The following is a 19836-nucleotide window of genomic DNA, read 5'->3' as shown; positions in this document are numbered from 1 at the left end:
CCCTCGCCGGGCAGACCCAGCCCCGCTCCCCGCTACCTGCCGCCCTCCCGCCGCGCTCCGCCGCTCCGGGCCCGCCCCCCTCGCCACTGGCTCCGCCCGGCCCGGCCCGGCCCGCCCCGCCCGCCCGCAGGCGCCGCCCGCCGCCCGGAGCGCGGTGCCTGGCCCGGCCCGGCCCGGGAGCGCCCTGCCGCTCCCGCGCTGCGCTCTGCGGGGCGGGCGAGCCTGGCTGCCGGCGGCGGGGCATGCGGCCGGCGCGGCTCTGAGCCCCCGGCCATGGCGGAGAAAGTTTCGGCGGCTTCGGAGCGGGCGCGGGGCGCCGGCCACGTCGGCTCCTCTTGCTCCGGCTCCTCCTCCGGCTCGGAAACTCTCTCCGAGGAAGGAGAGCCCGGCTGCGGCGGGGCGGCGACGGCCCCCGGCGGGGCGATGGCTTCGCCGGAGCGGGCGATCCCCGGCGGGCGGGCAGAGGACGACGCCTCGCTGGAGGAGCGGGATGAAGAGGTGCGCGGGGCCGGGGCGGCGGCGGCGGCGGCTGCTTCTCTGCCCCTCAGCTCCGGGGCCGCGCCGGGAGCCCCGCGCAGCGCGGCCGGCCCGGGTGCGGGGCGGGGGTGACCCCGCGGCGGGGAGCGGCTTCGTGCCCACCTGGGGACACCTGGGGACAGCCCCTGCGCCTCAGCCCCCCCAGCTAAACCCGAGACCTTCTTGTTCCTAGAGCTCTGCCGGCTCTAGCCCTCTGGCTGCCCGTAATTGAGAGTTGGGGGTTTTTGTATGGAAAGGGGATTTTTGTTTTCTTTAGGACAGGTTATGTGTGTGTGTGTTGTTTTTTTTTTCTTTTTTTTTTTTTTTTTTTCTTTTCTTCCTTTCTCCGAGCGTGTCACATTTGGAAAGCGTTGCTCCAAAGCAAACTCTTTAATGCCAGAAGGAAGTGATGGGCAAGCTCCCACACTACATTAATCCTCTGGTGAGAGCTTATGACAGGCTGTGGATCATGGAGGAGCTCTGTGGGTGATAGATCCATAACATGATACACGGATACGCGTTTTGTTCCTTTTCCTCTCCTGATCTAGCTACAGTACCTTCTAACAGCATTCTTAAGACAGAACAACCACCCCACAGTGTTAAAGTAACGTAAAATGTAACTGTTTATTGTAAGTAAAACGACCTTTTTGGGTCTTGAGACGGATATTTAAAAATTATTTTATTTATTTATTGTTGCATGATTCACTCCTTAAATCTATTTCAAGCCATGACCCCAACCAAGTGTATTGTTCTGTCTGACTGCTGCTTTACTTTGCTTTGGTGCATCATCTCTTGTGTGCCTTACTTATGGTCTTTTGTTGTGATCAACTTTTTAATTTGCTCTTAGGTGATGTTTCTTTATTCTGTGCCTTTAGGCGGCTGGATGTGCAAAGGTTTTTTTGAGAAACCTTGCATTTCTAGAGGAATATCTATTAAGCTGGTTGAAGTTATTTTCGACTGTTTAAGCTGTGGTTGTCAGGAATGTTTCCCTCTGTAGTAATGGCTGTTTATGTAGCTCCTGTTTTCCTCTTTTCCCCATGTGTCCTGTTAAATTGATACAACTGTAGAACAGCATGATGAATTGGAGCTAAATATACCTTTCTGTATCCCTCTTCTTTTTTCTTAAATACTCCAGCTCAGACGAGGTTCCTTGCTTCTTTCAACTGCATGAGCCCCCCAAAAGTGGAATGTATTTGCAGTGAAATGCACTTATGATAGGAGTAGAATGAATGTGGATATATCCACATTTAAAAAAAATAAGATGAGAACTTCTTTTTTTTAACTGAACTGTGTAGGAGCTCTGTAGCTGCTGTTAGCATGGAGCACACTGCTAGGTGATCAAGATATCCTGCTTCTCGGCAGGAGTGGTACGTGTGGGCTTGAGGCTATGCTTACCACAATTATGTGGTGTCTAGATGGTTTAGTGCTCAGTTTGTAAGTCTGCATAATAATGTAGAAATGTACAAAGTCTGTCTGTTCAGCTAGCTGAACTCAGAGCTGCTGGCAGACAAGTAAATTTCTGGTAAAGGCTTGTTATTTCTGTGTGGGCTTTGGAGATAGGTTACAGGCATCTTTTGAATTGACAGTATAGAGAAGGTAAGCCCAAAAATAACTCAACGTTCCAATCATGGAATTTTGAAATATTGTAAGGCAGTCTGATATCTCACCTTCAGTTAGTAGTGCTAGAAGATAGCAGCATAAACTCAGGTTAGTGTTGTGGCAGAGTTTGCTTAGAATATGTAGCCTTATTCTGCCCCTTTATTCCCCTCTGCTAGATTCCTTTATTACCTGAAACCATTTTTTTTTTTTGCCTGTTCTTTGTGGTTTGATTTTGCCCATCCTTCCATTTTTGTATAGTCAGTGTTTGCAGCAGAATTTCTGCCTACTTGCAGAACCTGGCAAATCCATCTGTATAATAACTTTTTTTTTGTGCAAGGACACTACAGTGCATTAGAGTGCAGAGGTTAATTTCAGACTGAGAGAGCATCTATGCATATGGAAATCCCTAAGGACAGTGGAAAAAAGCAATGCAGAGGTCCAAGATGTACAGATGATTTCAGGCTTGCTTTATGTGCCACCTGCTGAAAGTATCCTATGAGAGAAGTGCTTGAAGTTACTGTTTTCACATTGACAGCCTATTTAATTTCTGTCAAATAATAAAAATGTTGATGTTCTCTGTGATTTTCTGTTACTGAGTTCTTTTAGTGATATGGATTCCCACTGTTTGATCCTGTGCTTGCAGGTTTAATTTCTGTTCTTGTCCTGTCCTTGTTCCTGTTGCCAACATAGCAGAATTGAATCTGTTGTCACAGCTGTTCAGTATCCTTCAGACAGCAGTGGAACAGATTGTCCTGCTACCTCTGTTTCTACTCTAGCTTTTGGTAAATTCTTCTAAGTTATGACATGTAAAATGTTTCCAAACTAAATAAATGGATAGTTAGAAAACATGTAGATTTTCTCATACACATTACCATTTCATGTGGTATTACAGTAGAACTATTTCTTCTTCTGTGACCTTGTATAAGACATCTCTGACAACTTGAACTTTGTCTCCTCCTGGATTTCTTTAGACTAAACAGCCCCAGTGTCTTTCATCTTCCCCTGCAGAATGTGTTTCCAGACATCTGATCATTCTCTTTGCTGTCCTGGGTACTCATTCCAGCTGGTCACATCTGTCTTGAAGCATGATGTCAAAAAACATGGTGTCATTCTCAGATTTATACCTTGCCAGATCTGCAAGAACAGAGAGATTATTTCAGAGGTCTGTAAGTTGTTTTTTATGTAGCCCAGACAGCTAATTTGCAGTTTGTGATCCATTGTGAGTTTTATGTCTCTTCCTGAAGAATGATACGAATGTTTCTACTCTACCAGAAAGTGGTTCATCTCCCTACCTCAGTGAAGGAAGCTTAATGCTGCTATCTAGAGTAGGTCAGTTTCTTTTATATTCAGAAATTACACTGTAGAACTGAAAGCATGATAACTCCTCTTCTGAGTATCATGTCTGAAGGAGTTAAGTCCTGGAGGAAAACAGGGAAGGAAGGGGTGGGTAGAAACGGTACATCACTTTTTTTTTTTCTTCCCTGTTGTCATTACTTCATGCTACAGTTGCATAAACTTCATCTTAAAAAAAAAGACACAAAATACCTGAAGAAAAGCAATCTCTCATTTCATGTAAGCAAGAACAAATAATAGTTTACAAGATTACAGTCACCAGTTTCGGGAGTGTTTTTGATGTCTTACATTGAGATCTTACACACATGAGAATTAAATAAGGGTTTAACACCAACATCTGAGAAGTGCTTTGCTTTTGGAACATATATGCATTGAAGTGCTGTGGATAGCAAGCACATAAACCACGAATGAATTCAAGCAGATTATTTGCCTGTGCTCTTCTGGGCTGAGTGGCTAACTGCTGACGGCAGGTAGGATGGGATTGCATGGTGAAGGGCACTCGAGATGATGGGTCACTGCATTTCTAATGCTGTGTGGTTGTTTAGGTTTTTTATTTTTTCCATATTCTCTTCAGAGCTCTCTTTGCTGGAAAGAGTGTTTTCCAGACTATCAAGAGAGGACTTGAGGCTGGGCAGTATGTTTTCTGTTGTAATCTGTCTGCTTCTGCTCTCTGTGAGTAGTCAGTACTGGACTGGCATTGTAGAAACAGGGATAAATGCAAAAAACCCCAGTATTTCCCCATTTTCCTTCCTGCTGTGTTTTTGTCTTCTGTATACTGGTTTTCCTTTTGGCAAAAATGTGACTGTGAACAAGAAACATAGTTTATGAAATTTATTGAGGCAAATGGTGCCAAATGTCATTGGCAGTAGTTTCTGCCATTCAAAATGTTTTACAGTCTTTCAGTTCAGCACAGGATATCCTTTTTTTGATGGTGGCTTTCAAATCTTAGTTTTATAGGGGAGATGAAAGTTCACTTGGTTTAACCTAGTTTCTTAGGAGGAAAATGAAGGCAAGCTATGGATTCCATGCTTACCCCAGTATTCTCAAGGGTCTGAAGTTAAATTTTGTTTCTTGGAGTTGTCTGTCTTTTCCATCACTTTTCTATAAACCTTGTCACAGTAACTTCCCAAAACTTACCAACTGCTTGCCAAAACAGAGTAACAAACCAGGAAGGATCAGAATTCTTTCAGAATCATACTATCATACTTTGCCACGTAACACAGCTGTCTGAAATGGATCCAGAAGCTTCTGAATGTGCCAGTGTCTTCTCAATTACCATAGTGAGTTGTATTCATTATTCCAGATGCTTAAAAAAATCTCCCTTAAAACCTAAAACCACCCACAAAAAATAGGGAGGGAAGTATGGTATTTTGTTCTCAAATCATTGCAGTTCTTGCTCTGTAAATTAAATATTTGGCACTGAAGTGACTATTCGAGTTTATAAGAATTGAGATGATGAGCAACATGACAAGATCAGACTTCTCATGAAAAGTGTCCACTTTGAAGTGGACTGTGACTTTGAAGCTGATTATTGTATGTTTTCTCCCACTATCTAGTTAGTGTGTATTGTATATTAAAAAAGATACCTCTGACTGCACAGAGTACAAAACCTTTTTCTGTTGTGGCTAACTCTTCTCCTGAATCTGCCTTCTTGCTCTTCATGTTGCAATCTGTTGCAGCTTCATGAGGACTGTATGGTGAGAATTAATTACTAGGAAGCTAAGATTTTGTCATGAAAGTATTCATAGCAAGGTGAGAAGTGTGGTAAGGATTGTATTGCTCTAGGAACTACTCCTTTCCATCTTCATCCTTTAACATATGCCCAGTGGGAAGGTACAGTCCCTTCAGCATTACAGATTGTGTGCCAGATCTTCACCCCAACAAAATTGTGGTGCCATTTGGGAGAGGGGTGGAAGTCAAAATACTTGGGGGTAAAATAAACAGTATGTGAAGTGGTGGCAATATTTACATGTGCATCTATGTGTAATGGAGGTGCTGATAGTTCTGGTAAAATGTCACTGTGATCTAGCTAGAAGTAGTGTTTTTCTTACCTCTTTCCCTTCCTGCTTATCCTGCTGCAGAACTAACCAAGGGACATTCACAGGCTGTGTAGGACATGGCATAGATTTTTCCTCTAATTGTTTCAGGCTTTCTTGTCTCTAACAGTGATAGATTCTTCCCTGTTATAGCACACCTGAATGATAAAGCTAGCTAAAGATGAATAGACTAATTGCTAGAGTGTGATCTTTAGTTCATACTAAAGAATAGTAATACCATAAGAAATGTATTCTTCTCTGGGTTAAAATGATTGTGGTGAGATTAAATAAAACACTCATCTAGTCTAGAGCAGCTGCAAAACTGTTACTGTGTCATGTCTGACAGACTAACAGCATTGCTTTTGGTTTTTTAGATATGTTTGTGGTAAGTTACCTGTGAAGTGAAATATTTGACAATTTAAGTGAGTAGGGCTGTCTCAAGAGTCATGTAAAAGACTTCACTGGTTTGCTTTTAATATGAAAAAAATGTATGTTTGTCTACTACTTTAGACCTTTCCTGTGCAGGATAGGCCTTTAAAGGTGCATGTTGCTATGTACCCTTCCTGTCTCAGAAATCATCTGGGACATTGAGAGACAAATGGTTGAGGGCTCAATCTAAAAGAGCCATGTGCTGCTGCTTGATATTTGAGAATATCTGTACAGTAGTAATGTTTGCAGCTCTCTGGAACTTCTTTTCAAGGATTTGGTAGATATAAATAAGCCTATAACCAGAACATCTATCTTTCTTCTCACTTGGAAATAAGTGAGAAGTGAAGAAGCAGAATCATACATTGAGTTGCATATCTGCTTTTTTTTCACCAGAACTATTTAGATACTTAAAATTCTTCTGGAAAGAGGTGGGTGAGGAACTGATAATTAACAGTCTTCAAGATCTGTATGATTTGCAAAAATGGCTGAGAGGCCCTTTTGCACCCTTCAGATTTTTCAGACTGGTGGACATAGTCCTGGGGCTAATCTTTAGTATCCCTTAGTGTCTGTATGTCCAACTGTGAAACCAAATGTAAAGAAACATCTTTTTTGAAAAGCTGCAGCTCTGTAGATGGAATCCAGCATGAGTCCAGCGTAGTCTGCCACCTTTGACAGTGTGTTGGCTAGATATAACTTGCTTTGAATTGAATGTTGGTAAACATAACAAGGTGTGTTACTCTTGTACTATGGGAAAGCTCTTTATGATAGGGCTGCTTTGCTAGCAGTAACAGCTTGTGTAAAGTTGAGCTTGTAGAAGGGAATAAGAGAGTCTAAAGTCTTGAGGCATAAAATAAAAGCATGGCCAAACCCAGTGTAAATGAGGAGATCCTTGAGCTAGGAAGCTGAGCAACTAGGTAGCCTTTTTCTGCAACAATTAGTGCAATGGTGTAGCTTGCCACTTGGTTTTGTCACAAATGATGCACTCTGTCTCCCACTCCCAAAGCAGAACTGTGCTCAAAGATTGTAGTACTGAAGCATTAATACATATTGAATACTTGGTTTCTGATCCTACTATTTTAGTTACTACCTAGAGCTGGCAAACATTAACTAGCGATGCTTTTCTGTACAATGCATGACAAAAAGATTTAACCTTCCTTTAGAGCAAAAATCTGAAATGCAGAATTGGGGAACTTAGGAATAAGGGGCATAAAAACTCTGCAAAGATTAGTAGTGAGAACTGAGTCCCTGAAGTTTTCTATTGAACCTTCCTGCAGTAAAATTGCTCTGACACCAGGCTGGAGGTTTTCTCTTACATCCATATGACAAAGCAAATGCCTAATATTAAGAACTTCAGTAACTCAGGGTCTGCCTGTTCTCCTTTGGGGCCAGGAACTGACCTGCTCAGGCTTTGTCTGAAGAGAAATACCAGTCTTCTTAACAGCTTCTTTAACAGGGAAAGAGGAAGGGAGGAAGAAAATTTTTGTTTTGTTTGTAGTTTGTGTTTTTGGTTGTTGTTTTTTGGTGTGCACAGCAGTGTTCTAGCTTATGTTGGGAGCTTCTCAGTGTTACAGTATCACCAGCGGTACTGTGCCATTGCTAAGCTCCTTTAAAAAAAGCAATGTGGGACTGAAATACTCTGCAGTCTACAACATACAAGGTCCTACTGCCAAGTTTTATGATTTGTTGCTTCAGCCTTCAGATTTGGCAGGTTTTCTTCAGTTCTTCTCTTGCAGCTGTGGCGTTTAAAATTATTTTTGAAATTTTATAATAGTTGGGTGGTATTGGGTTTTAAGCTATATGACTTGTGGGAGACTGGTGCTTAAAGTCATAAGATACTAGCAGCTCTTTTTTTGTGATAGAGTGGAAGCAAGAAATTGAGGACAAGGTAGCTGAAAACGTGAGAAACATGGGGGTGTGGTGGCAAATGATCTGTGATTTGTAATCAAGCCAGGAACCTATCTTAGCTTTTGGTTTACTAAGCTAAATAAGGTCTCTTACTTGCACTTTCCTACCAGAAAGGGATGCCTTCATCAAACAAACTATCTGAAAGACTATCTGGCTCCAGCCAAGGAGCAATGGGATGAATGCCTTGCCCTCCTGTACAAATGTATCTAAGCTGATGAAGCTGCCCTGTTCAAAAGTGACCTACAAGTACCTCAAGGGTTAAAGCTGAAGTGTTCAGCTGGCTGCCCTTGCCACAGGTTTCTTTACTGGGTAACTGAAATTTCAAGTGGGAACCAGGGATGAATGCAAGACTTTTTTCTTAACGGGTAACATGTAAAGTCTTGAACTAGAAAATGAGAAATGGGGTTTTTTTTTGCCTTTCTGATCAAACAGCTCTGGAAGTGACCTTCAGGAGAAGCAAAAAAACCCAACCACAAAAGAAGCTATGAAAACCTGTTCCAAAATTACTAAGTGTGTGTGAAAATAATTGACAATAGGATGGGAACTTCTGTAACCAAGAGAGATTCACTATTTCCTGACAGAGAAGCTTCTGCATTAGATACGTTTTGCAGTTTTATTTAAACATCTGTGTATGTCTCAGTATGTCCTTTTAATAATGATATAATAATTTAATAGGGTAATTTAATATTAAAATATTTTTAATTATTAGAGGATGGTGCTTCTATACCAAGTAACAAACTTCTGTTGTGAGGCCATGCTGCCATGCTAGTGGGACCATATAATTAATTGTGCTTGGACTATTAATGATTCCATTGTTTTTAACAGCCTTGCAATCCTGAGGAAGAGAGCTGTGGGTGAATGAAGCAGATGAACTACTGCACTAAACTGCTAATTTGATTTTCATTGTTACCTCAGGAAACTTTTACTAGAACGTAATAATGCTGTAGCTATGGCTCAGTGAGTGCTTTCATTGTAAAACTGTTATTCAGGCCATATAACAAAAATGCCTCGGATGACTTTCATACTGTGTTTCTGGTTCTGTGCCTAGTACATGGCAGGGAAGGGCAGGGTGAATTTTACCTAATGTATTTTGTTCTGGGCTAGCTAGCAGAATAGATGGTTACAAAAGGTCACAGGGAAATCCTTAAGCTCAACTGAGTCTTCGTAGCTCTGATGAGTAGCTGGGCTAACATAAAGTTTCTGGGTGAGTTTTAACTTGCTGTCAATGCTTTCTTCCCCCTTCTCATTAGTTCGAATACTGCTGGTGTTAACACATTACCCCACTGGAGGACACACTCCAAAGTTAAAGATGACATTGATTTCCTTGTAATATCTCTGCAACAAGCAGAGTAATGCATATTGAACTGGCTGTACATACATTTAGAAAATGTGGTTGTAAGTTACAGCTGAAGCAGCAAGGAAATGACCTTGGGCATATCACTTATTTGCCATTGCAGAGCAGTGACTGTCATTGACTTACTTGAGTTTCATTGAGTTCCTGAGTTTACTGAACCACAAACCATGTATTGGAGTTATGGTGTGGGTTCAGGGTTGCTGAGTTCTGCTGAGAGGATGTAAGTATACTCACACTGAGTATGTGTTAATGTAGTTGTGTGGAGCAACAAAAGATGTATTGACGTAGTACTTAGGAACACAGTTTAGTGGTGTACTTGACAGGCTGATTTAGTGGCTGGGCTTGATGACCTTTTCCAGCTTCAGAGATTCTAAGGTTCTAGGAAAGAAAACGTGAATTAGAGAATATTCCTACTGGTTTACAGTAGTATCACTGTGCTGAATATTACCTTCCCTTCTGGCAATTGTTTTTGTGGTCTCCCCTGATTTACTTCCACCCAAACTCAGCATGCATATTTTTAAGCTCTTGTCAGAGGTGACTGACTGAAAACTGAGGTAATTGAAACTTCAAGGGTTACATTCAGACAGCATGGTCCTACAGTTAAAGTAGGGTAAAGATTTTAGAGGAATAGGAGAGATTGAGATAAGGTATAATGAGGTACACTAGGGTAAAACATTCTCCATGGTATTCAATAATTTTTATGCTTCTGATAGTATTAACATTATGTTAAAAGGACCACTGGACACAAATTGAAGGAAAAAATGTGTTAAAATGTGCAAAAACCTAAAGCTATGCTATCAGGCTCTTTAGTTGTAAGCTTATTTAAGGGTAAAGAAAAGCACATCTGAACCTTGGTATGTCGAACCACTGAAATAGGAGAGAGCTAGCCCTACTGTTACAGTCTGCATTACCTCACCTGCATGCTGCCCAAAAGAGCAGCTGTACCAGAAACTGGCATTACACCTTGTGCACAACAATGGAATAGCTTCTCACTTACACATGCCCTCGTAACTTACAAGCAGGTAGAGACAGGTTTTATAGCAGTGGAAGCTAAAGCACTTTTATTCCAGGTGTACTTTCCCAATAAGACACTCATAAGTAGTATGTTGTTTTGACATTAAATTAGGAAAAAGTAGATTGCAAAAACGACAGATGACAAATGTAGATATATTGTCATAGATCTGTCAGCGAAAAACAAAGACAGAATTGGAATTAGCAAACTAAACATCTCTGAGGACCTGGCTTTACTCCAGGGCAGGTTGGGAATGCTTTTCGAAGTACAGGTGTGCTAGTATCTCACCTACATCTAGTTGCAGTTATTGAAATTGTCCTGCTGCTATTATTAAAAAAACCACTATTTTAATGCTAGTGATCTTCTGATTAAATGAATGTCTTTCCTTTTATTCTTTCCTTTTGGGCACTTTAATAGATTGTGTTACAGAATAGTTATTTTGACGTTAAAACTTCATGTGTACAGCTTCTGGGAAAAGGATCCTACAGTTGTCTGATATGAAGATAGACTTTGTGAAGAAATCTTGTTCCTGTGAAACAAATGAGGAAGCAGAGCCATACCTACATAAGCAAATACCACAAAGCAAGGGTAATGGATTTGTCCTGTGAAGTGCTGAGAGCAGTACACATTGTATGTATTTTGAGGGAAATCACTTCAGATCAACACTAGTCTGATCCCAAGATTTGATGGACTCATATGCTGCCAGTTGCACAGGAGCCTAGATATGCTTCAGGGTTTGTTAAAGGGCAGTATGATCCTTGCTGACTTGGATATTGGTGGTGCTGTCCCCAGATCAGCTGAAGTTTGTGGTTGGTGCCTGGCCAGATTTTTCTAATAAGTGTTGAGCTTTAGGCAGCAGTTGATGCATGAACTGTTTTTACTGGATAAGTTTCAGCTGAGTATGTGTGCAAGAGCTGCAGTTGCAGCTTCAGTGATACTGTAAACACAATCATTTCAGTTGAAATTTCTGACTGGGTGTGGTGGTTTTCATTAGTCATGAGTCTCTCTGTCTTCATTGGCTATTGTTGAGGTAATGTGCTTTCATGAGAGAATTGACAGGTGGTTAGTGTGTTAATCCTCACTGTTTAGTTTTGAATTTGGTAATCCACCTCCAAGACGTTTTGACTGTCTGAGGCTGTGTTTTCTGTGTTTTCTATGTCCCTTGTTTTTTTTTAATAGGAACTTTCTTCCTATGCGTGGTTAGTCTTTGGCAGTATCTTCCCTGTGTTTAGGTATAGCTGCTTTTAAATAGATTTGCCTGTTTCCTAGGAGACAAAGCAATACCACTATGCATGATTTTAATCCTTAAAGAGGTTATACATACATAAACAAATGCGGAAAAATACGTAGCCTTCCCTATACTTTACGCGGTGTGGACAAGTAGAATGGCTTGATCTGTTTTCGTTTCTGATGGTACTGCTAATGGATGCCTCCTGCAATTTGGTTTTGGTAACTGGGCAATGTCTCCATTTGTATGCATAGACCAAATAAAGCCAGTTAAGGTGCTTCGATGAATCTATGGGCAGAAGACATTTTCATAATGAAAGATTATGTTTACTCTAGATGTAAAGCTAGATTCTAAGATTTAAGGACTCCCCTAAAACCACATGGTTCTAATATGTGTGTGTAGGAGACAGTTGGTCTTCAGTGGATTAATGATACTTATGTACTTTATGTAGAAATCTTTATAAGATAATTTTTTTAACAGTTGAGAGTGTATATTAACAAACACTATATAAAAATGTGTGGTATGGCTGCACTGATTTCCTTTAGTGTTTGGACAATTATGACTGTTTTCTTGCTGCAAAATTTCTATAAGCATAAGCATATACTTTAAAGATCCAAATAATACGAGTAAAAATATGTGCGGGGAAATTGACTTTGAAGGGTTTTTTTCCTACAGACATAGCAGTTAAAACAATTCTGGTGTCTGCATTTGCAGGAGACATAGAAGGCAGCCTTCTGAAGTGCTTTGAGTGGTGTAGTATACATTGGTGTTTGCTTCAGCACAGCTCCTAAGTGCTTGGAGTTGAAGCACATCACTATATGTGACTAACCACTGAAGCACTTGGAGAGCTTTTATAATAAGACTTCATCAAAACTGTCATTGTCTTGTTTACTTTATTGTACTCATCATGCATACTCAGGTATTCTTCCATGTTGGCTCTTAAGTCGAGTGTTTTTTTATGGTTGTGTGGGCACAAAATAAAAGGTCATGTAAAATATGAGGCAGACTCAATATTGGATGGAGATAACATTTCATTGCTTGGCTCTCAGTTACACATAGATGTAATGGTGCTAATTTTGAGGCTTTTTAATATCTGGCTGAAATTATCAAAAGGAATCAAGGACTGTTTTTCTCTCCCCTTTCCTGTCCTGTGCTGTTAGTGACTGAAGGGCATCTTTGCAGAGTTTGGTCTTGATGGCTACACACCCAGTTTGCTGGGAGTGTCTATAAAGAAAAACAAAAATCTCTTTTGCCTGGCAAAATGTTGAGCTGTCTGCCTTCCTTGGCTCTCTTAATCTGAAATACAGATTTGGGGATCATGACTTCCTGTGTAAATCCATTGCATTTAGTGAGTTTCAGTAAGTGTCTTTTCTCATGAAGTCCTCTTCAGGTGTTTCCAGAAGTGCAGTTGTACTGGGCACACAGGTGGCCAGGTGCTGGCAGGGATATCCTGTGTGAGGAGGGAGTGGTTGGGAGGAGTTCTGAGGTGACTCCAGTGCCCGTTCCCAATCCCCTTCACTGCTTGTGAGGAAAGAGGTAGAGGAGCTGGAAATGAAGAAGTGAAGCTGAACTTTGAAAAACCTTTTAATTAGTTTTTGTTTCTCTTTAGCCAGTTATCCTGGTTTAGGGCAAATTTGGGAGGAAACCTCTGAATGAGGTCCCTCGGGAAAAAGGGGGAAAAAAAAATTGGAGAGAAGTGGGAAAAAAAGAACTGTTTATTCAACAGGCAACACACCTTCCAGCGCAACAATGAACAATATCAAACAGCAAAACCTCTCGCCGTTCCGAGGAGATGGCAGATTTAGAAGAGTTCTTTCCGTGGCTGCCCGGCTCACTCAGTCTGCTCTCAGTCCCTCTGGTGCTGGGCAATGCCGCGGCCCAGGCCAGGCCTGGTGGGCCACAGGTGTGAGCTCCCGGTGCTCTTCTGGGTTTTCAGTCCAAAGCAGGTTCAAACAGTTCCAGGAAAACAGAAAAAAAATGGGAAAAAAACCCCAAACAATCCAGGGGCCTTCTCTGCCTCAGCTAGCCAAAAGACTAACCAAGAGCAAAGGAGAGCTCTCTCTCGCTGTCCACCGCAGACAGCACAGTCCGAGAGCAGGAATGCGGGGGAGCCCGTGCAGTCTCTGATAACAAACTCTGCACTTCTTCTTCCCCCCTCTGCCCTTTCACTCCTGGAACCAGTCTTAAGGTTGCAGAATTTAATATTCAACACCAACAGAACAGACGATTTGGGGATATAGGCATCATACAGTCACCCCAAGACACCAGTTAATTTCCCTTAGGCTGAACCTGTTTTGCCTATCATAGTAGTTGGTAACAGATGTCTGTTTATGTCTTGAGTTATGAACTCCATCTTATTTTCTCCTGTATTGTGTTGAGAAGAGGGAGTGAGAGAGTGGCTGCTTCCGTTGGCTAGCAGCTGGCCAAGGCCTCCACAGTCTGTAGTTTATATAGTTTATGTAGTTTATATTGCATTTTAAAAACTTTCTAAAAAAGAAATTGTTTGAAAAGTGTTGTTACATACATTTAGGTAGGTGTAGCTCCATGCACTTTTAGCTGACACAAGTTAGCAGCTGAAATCTCCCCGGTTTGCAAATACATTTTTTCCCTTTTCTGATTACAGCGCTATAAGCTCATGCTGGCTTTACAGTTAAATGCATTTAATACTTCAAACATCACCTTTGGAAACTGATGTTGGGCTTTTGGTTTCTCAGTTGGAAACTTACTTTTTCTCTAAATGTACCTGGTGATCTGGCCATGTAATAATGCCAAGAAATGAATTCAAACTTGTAGTAATATCTGCATGCCTATGAATAGTGAAGTTGAAACAAGGTGATGTTTTGTCTGAAGAGCTGCTGGAAGTGGCTATTGATGTTAGTTTCCAAATGAATCCAGCGCTGCCATCAAAATAAGGTGTATGTCCATGAATGTGTTGTTATTTGTAATAGATAGGCAGTCATGTCACTGCTTCTTTAAGGAAGAGTTGTGCCTTACTTTTTTATGCATTATGTATTTTTAGAACATCAGTTAGGCTAGTGTAAAATGTTTTTATAGCTTCCCTCCTCCACCCCCGAAGTCCCTGAATGTGGATATGGAAGTGGGTACTGCTGTTGGCTGAGTTCTGTAGAGCTGAACATAGGTGGGTTCAGGTATGGAACTTGCACAGCTATACCTGTTGCACTACAAGGTATGTCTGTCAGTTGTTATCATGTAAGAAGAAAATTCTGTCCTTTGAAAACTGGTAAGTGTAAACATTAATACTGATACTGATTTCATAATACAGTGTTAAATTTGTAATGTCTGATTACTGTGTGAAAGAGTAAGACTGTTGGATTATTATTTTTTTTAGGGAGAAGATAAAGTAATACTATCGATAAGGTAGAATAACCACATTTTTTCAAGATCTCATTTGTCCTTCATAATCTCCCAGTTATTACTGCAGCCTCGCTACTGCCTGTTGGTTCATTAGGTAAAAGTGTAACTTCCTTTTCTTCTACAAGGGGACAAGAGTATGTAGTAAATGAGGTCAGTTGACAGATCTTTAAAAAAATCACTATTTGCAGTGTACCTTTTTATTTCGACAAATCTTTGTAAAAACATTTGAATTTGTCAGAGGTGGTTATTGTAAGTATCTTAAAAGAGTAGGAGCATGTGGCAGGGGAACATGGTATTAATAAAACTATTTTTTACAGTAATTTTAGTGTTATGAAGAAAAAGCCTTTCATGTGGCAAAAGGAAGGCTTACCTGTTCTGAATCTGAGTTCATTGGTCATCTTATTGTCAAGGCTTTAAAACCTTTTTGTCGTCTTACATCAGTTAGCCTCTTTAATAAATATTTGTTTGTGAGTTTAACTTTTGAGTTGTGTGGGGGCTAGAATTGTGCTGCAATTTTATATGGAAGGTTGCGAATGCCATAACTAATTGTGTTAAGGTATTCTATTCTCTCAACAGTGTGCTCTAAGGAAGGTACAAGAAAGCCATCTCCTTTTCCATTGTTCTCTTGATTATAAATTGCCTTTCTGCAGGAGGGCAAGGGCAGGTTTGAAAGAATGTTGCAGTGGTAAGTTAAGGAACCTACAGTGCAGGACCGGTGTTGAGGTTACCTGTGGTGGTGTGCAGTGCACTGGCCTGAGGTTGTCCAATTTGATGGCTCGATTACACATTTATGTGGCATGGTGAATATATGCGGCCATGCACCTGAAGCTGTGATTTGCTACCTTCATTTTGTTACTCTGTGCCTGGCTTCAGCCTCCAGCACTTACTGGCATGGCTGATTTATCAGCTGTATTATAGTCCTTGTATAGGTTTAAAACTGTACAGAATTGGATTTGTAGACATGGCTTTTTTTCTTCCCTTTATTTTTAGTTTGTTTTCTCTACACTAGCTGCTGCTACTTTTACTTTCATTGGACCACCAATGCTTGTTTCTTTAGAAGAATTATGTAAGCTATTTTTTAAGCAGTAAAATTATTTTAATGAGTCTTCAATTGCAGAGGTGTGTGTGTGTTCAGTTGGATGCTGAAGTTGGTTGCCTTTCTTCTAAAGATAATTGTGCAGGTGAACAGTTTTCAGAAATAAAGCAAAGGTGTAGCTTAACTACTTGAAAGCAAAGAGGAAAAAGAATAGTTGGCTTATTTGCACTGACCTAATTTAATGATTTCCATGAACACAGCTAGTTTCTGTGATGTCAGTAGCAAGTTCTTACATACATACCCAGAAAGTAGAGGGGAAGAAACGCTGATGCTAGCAGACAATTTGCTTTGAAACTCTTTAGAGCTGTGAGTCTGTGTATTTGTGTGAGCAACCTGAAAAAAAGGTGAAGCATGGGAATCTGATAAGGGTTGTGGGTTTAACTTTTTTGGAGGCTATCTGTTTTCGAGCGTTTCTTGATTAATTTTTGGCGCTATCTTTTGTACTGTGTAATTACTTTCCAGGATGTGGATTAGCATATCATTTCTGTATTAGTCATTTCATCTGCTAAAGTGCTGCCGTGCATAGAAGTCTTTTCATAGAGGTATTATGCTTCTAGTGAGACCTTGTTCTTTCTCCTTTAGTTTCACAGTCTGAAACAAAACACTTTCTCCATTCTGCCTAGCAGTGCTTTTGTGGTGTGTAGAACAAGGAGGAATATATTTATTTTCTATATTCACTGTTGTAGAAGAGGATGATGGATTTTGAATGTAAGTCAGTCAAGATTTAGTTCCTGTTAACAGTACAGATATTGAAATCCTGCTGCTGTTTTTTTCCTCTGACTGCTAATGTCTAATGTTTTCCTGTTTAATGTCTAAATGGAACATCCAAATTTTTTATCATACCAGTAACGGTCTTGATTTGTAAGAACAAAGTGTTATCTGAGAGTAAGGATGATGTACAGTAAAAAAGTTTGTTCACTAAAAGCCCTGCTGCATGAATGATATTGTGATGACTTTAAATAGTGACATTATTGGGCTACCCCTTCAAGAACCTGCTAAAGAAACCTTTGTTTTTCTGAATATTAGTACTCTGGTACAGCTGCTACGTTGGGTTTCAGTTACTGGAAAATTACTTACTATTGTCACTTTTTTTTGACAGTAAGTAAGTAAAGAGAAGAGGGGGAAAGATCTGTCTGCTTTTTGTGACCTAACTGTGGGAATTCCCAAAATTCTCTCGCAAGGATTGTTGACCGGACAATTGTGTGATGGCCCAAAGACTTTAAGAAGAAAGGGAAAGCTGCTTGCCCAGTTTCATCTGTTCAAGCTGGTTTTAATTGAGGAGACACTTTGGTTATTTGAGACATCGGGCATCTGTCAAGCCAACAGCTGAACTGAAGATTTTTCCAGGAACTTCTCTTTTGCATTGCAAAGAATATACATATAAAAGAAGAATCAGATAGAAAGAGACTGCTTATAAAATTTCTGACCTCTCAGGTTTATTATGTTGCCAAATTTATCTCACTATTTGAGAAAGTACATTGATGTCCATTGACTGAGTTTTTGCTTTTCTTCCTTGTATTTCTGTTCTCTGCCTGAACACATTAGTTTTCTTTTACTAATAAATCTGTCTTTATTCAGTATCTTTAGATTAAAACTTCACCAGTATTTATGTCATCTAGGGTTTTGGATGGTGGCACTTGTTTCCTTATATTATATTCTTTCTTTCCTTTCTTAAAAGAAGTTAATGGCTATGGTAATAACCTGTCATGAGAAGACAGCGACCACTTCACTCACCCTCAGCAATATTACCCTTCAGCAACCCACTGAGGGTCAATGTCCTTTTCCCCACCAGCCCTGGGAAGTCAGTTAGATTTATTACCAGAAGAAAACCCTGTAATGGCTTTGGACCATACCGATCGCTATACCACATCCAAGGGATTCTGTCCATGATGCCAATAAAATGTTGCAGCTCACTGCAGAAGGTGAAGGTAACCCAGGTTCTTGTTAATTGATCCCTTGGGCTGGATTAGAGTGAAATTACACTAAATGATCAGTATTTATAAACATGCATTTGTAAACATGCATTTGTAGGGTTTATTATAGAGCAGTTTGCAGAGGAAAACCAATCTGTAGCCATTTTATTATTTATAGTAATATAACAACATGAAAGCATTACAGTATGAAAGCACAACATCACCAAAGGATATGCACAAGGGAAAAGAAGGGAAGAGATAAAGGACAGGAGTGTGAAGATCTCACCACCCTAGGCTCTGCAGAGTATTCTTGGTTACTTTGAGTCCGGTTGGTTGAAGTGGTGATCGCAGACCACATCAGTCAATTGGTGGGCGAAATCCTGAAGAAGTGTTGGGGAAAAATAATCCCCATGAAAATACCCAGAACTCAAAATATATTTGGTTTATGTTCACTCAGTTTCAGGTGGGAATGCTTAGGTACCTCCCATAGGGCAGGAGCTTTGCACTGGATGATGTAGATTTGTGGATTGTGGGACACTTCAGAGTCCTTGACACCTTCTAAGACAACGGAGCTCCCATGACACAAGTGTGGTTGAGTCCCATTATGGCCATTAACAGAGATGAACGCCCTCAGGCCACAGGGAAATATCCTGTTATTTTCCTGGGGGAAGTAGAGAGATCTCCACAGCCCAGTGGTTTGTGCCAAAGGAGGGCAGGTTAGGATGACAAGAGGCACTCCTATCCCACTCAGCCTGTCATTCGCTCACTGTCTTATCAGCTCACACCCAAAAGCTCACCACCTGCATTTCAGAAAACCACCCTGGCATGTTCACAAATGGGCAATATAAGTTGATATGGGTCATTACCTGTTAACAGTTCAGTCTGGAACTGTATCTGGAATGCATGTTTCAGGTGTTTATCTAGTGAGTGGAAGTGGACCAATTTCATATACACAAGTGGCTAATAGAACAGTGATATTCCAGGAACAAAACTCTCTTATTTTTTTGCCTCTGGTTAAATATTCATGTTGTCTCTTGCTTGACCATACATAGGAATTCTTGGAACGGGTGAAAATTTGAAGTCAAAAAGCTTTGGGACCGATTCCTAACCTACCATTATCTAAGTGAGAACTGAGCCTAATTGCAGTGTATGGATTTCTCTCAATAATCATGCCACTTTATCTGAGACACTGTGGTTTGGATTGTCTATCCCTCGATCAAATGCTGATTGACAAGAAAATTGAAGGTGTTTCCAGGATGGACAGGATAGCTAGATTCAGTAAAGTGAAAGAAGGAACATCTTCAATCTCTCTTCACAAGTCTGTTGTAAATGCTGCTTAGAAATCCAGGTTCAGGTTTTGGAGGGCTCAGGAATGCATGCAAAAATCCTGGAGCTTGGAAACATGATTAATCTCTGCATAACATCCTATTCTCTCATTTTAAGATATGTCAGTGTATATCGTGGTATAGAGTTCCACTAGTGGAGCTTCTCCTGTGCAGAGGAGGATGAGCTATGGACAGTGTGTCATTAACATGTCATTAGCCTACCCTCTGACAGTAATGGTGATGACCCAGCATGTCCAGACTGTCACCACTAGTTAATATCTTTGGAGGTCATAAAATCTCTACTGGATACTCAGTTTCTCTGTATGTCTGTGTTGGAGGGGTGTTTGATAAACCTGTGGGAATCTGGGCCTGCTTTTCCTGGCTTCCAGGATTGCTTTCCAAATGAAGGCAGAAAATGTATTATATATAACTTCTTACTGATCTTGTTCATCACAGCCTCCTGCAGACTCAAGCAGAGATTTCTGTTCACCTTTCAGGCTTCTCTCTTATTAGAGGACCCATGATCAGAAGCTTTCTTAAATTGAGATGCACGGGTATCAAGTCTGGATAGGAGAATCTTGACCATTTGCTTTAGATCAGGTACTGACAGATTATTCAAGTACAGGCATTAGGTTGATACTGGGTCAGTGAAGGAAAAGCTGATCTTTAAATGCTGTAAGGGCTTTAAACTGGAC

General features: G+C 40.8%; 1 protein-coding gene across 2 annotated transcripts in view; it reads left to right on the top strand.

Annotated features, from left to right (window-relative positions):
• Positions 1 to 263: 263 nt before the first annotated feature.
• MAST4 (microtubule associated serine/threonine kinase family member 4) overlaps positions 264 to 19836 on the top strand; it is a 270348-nt gene continuing 250775 nt past the window's right edge. For both annotated transcript variants that reach the window (XM_088157188.1, XM_088157186.1), the window contains exon 1: positions 264 to 498. In XM_088157188.1, the coding sequence (XP_088013314.1) occupies positions 274 to 498 (225 nt within the window). In that variant the 5' untranslated portion in view covers positions 264 to 273. The remainder of the gene's footprint in view (positions 499 to 19836) is intronic.

The sequence above is a fragment of the Sturnus vulgaris genome, chromosome Z, assembly GCF_052056855.1.
Source record: "Sturnus vulgaris isolate bStuVul1 chromosome Z, bStuVul1.hap1, whole genome shotgun sequence".
Taxonomy (NCBI): Eukaryota; Metazoa; Chordata; class Aves; order Passeriformes; family Sturnidae; genus Sturnus; species Sturnus vulgaris.
Note: the sequence above shows the minus strand (reverse complement) of the source record. Positions and strands in the feature narration are given on the sequence as shown.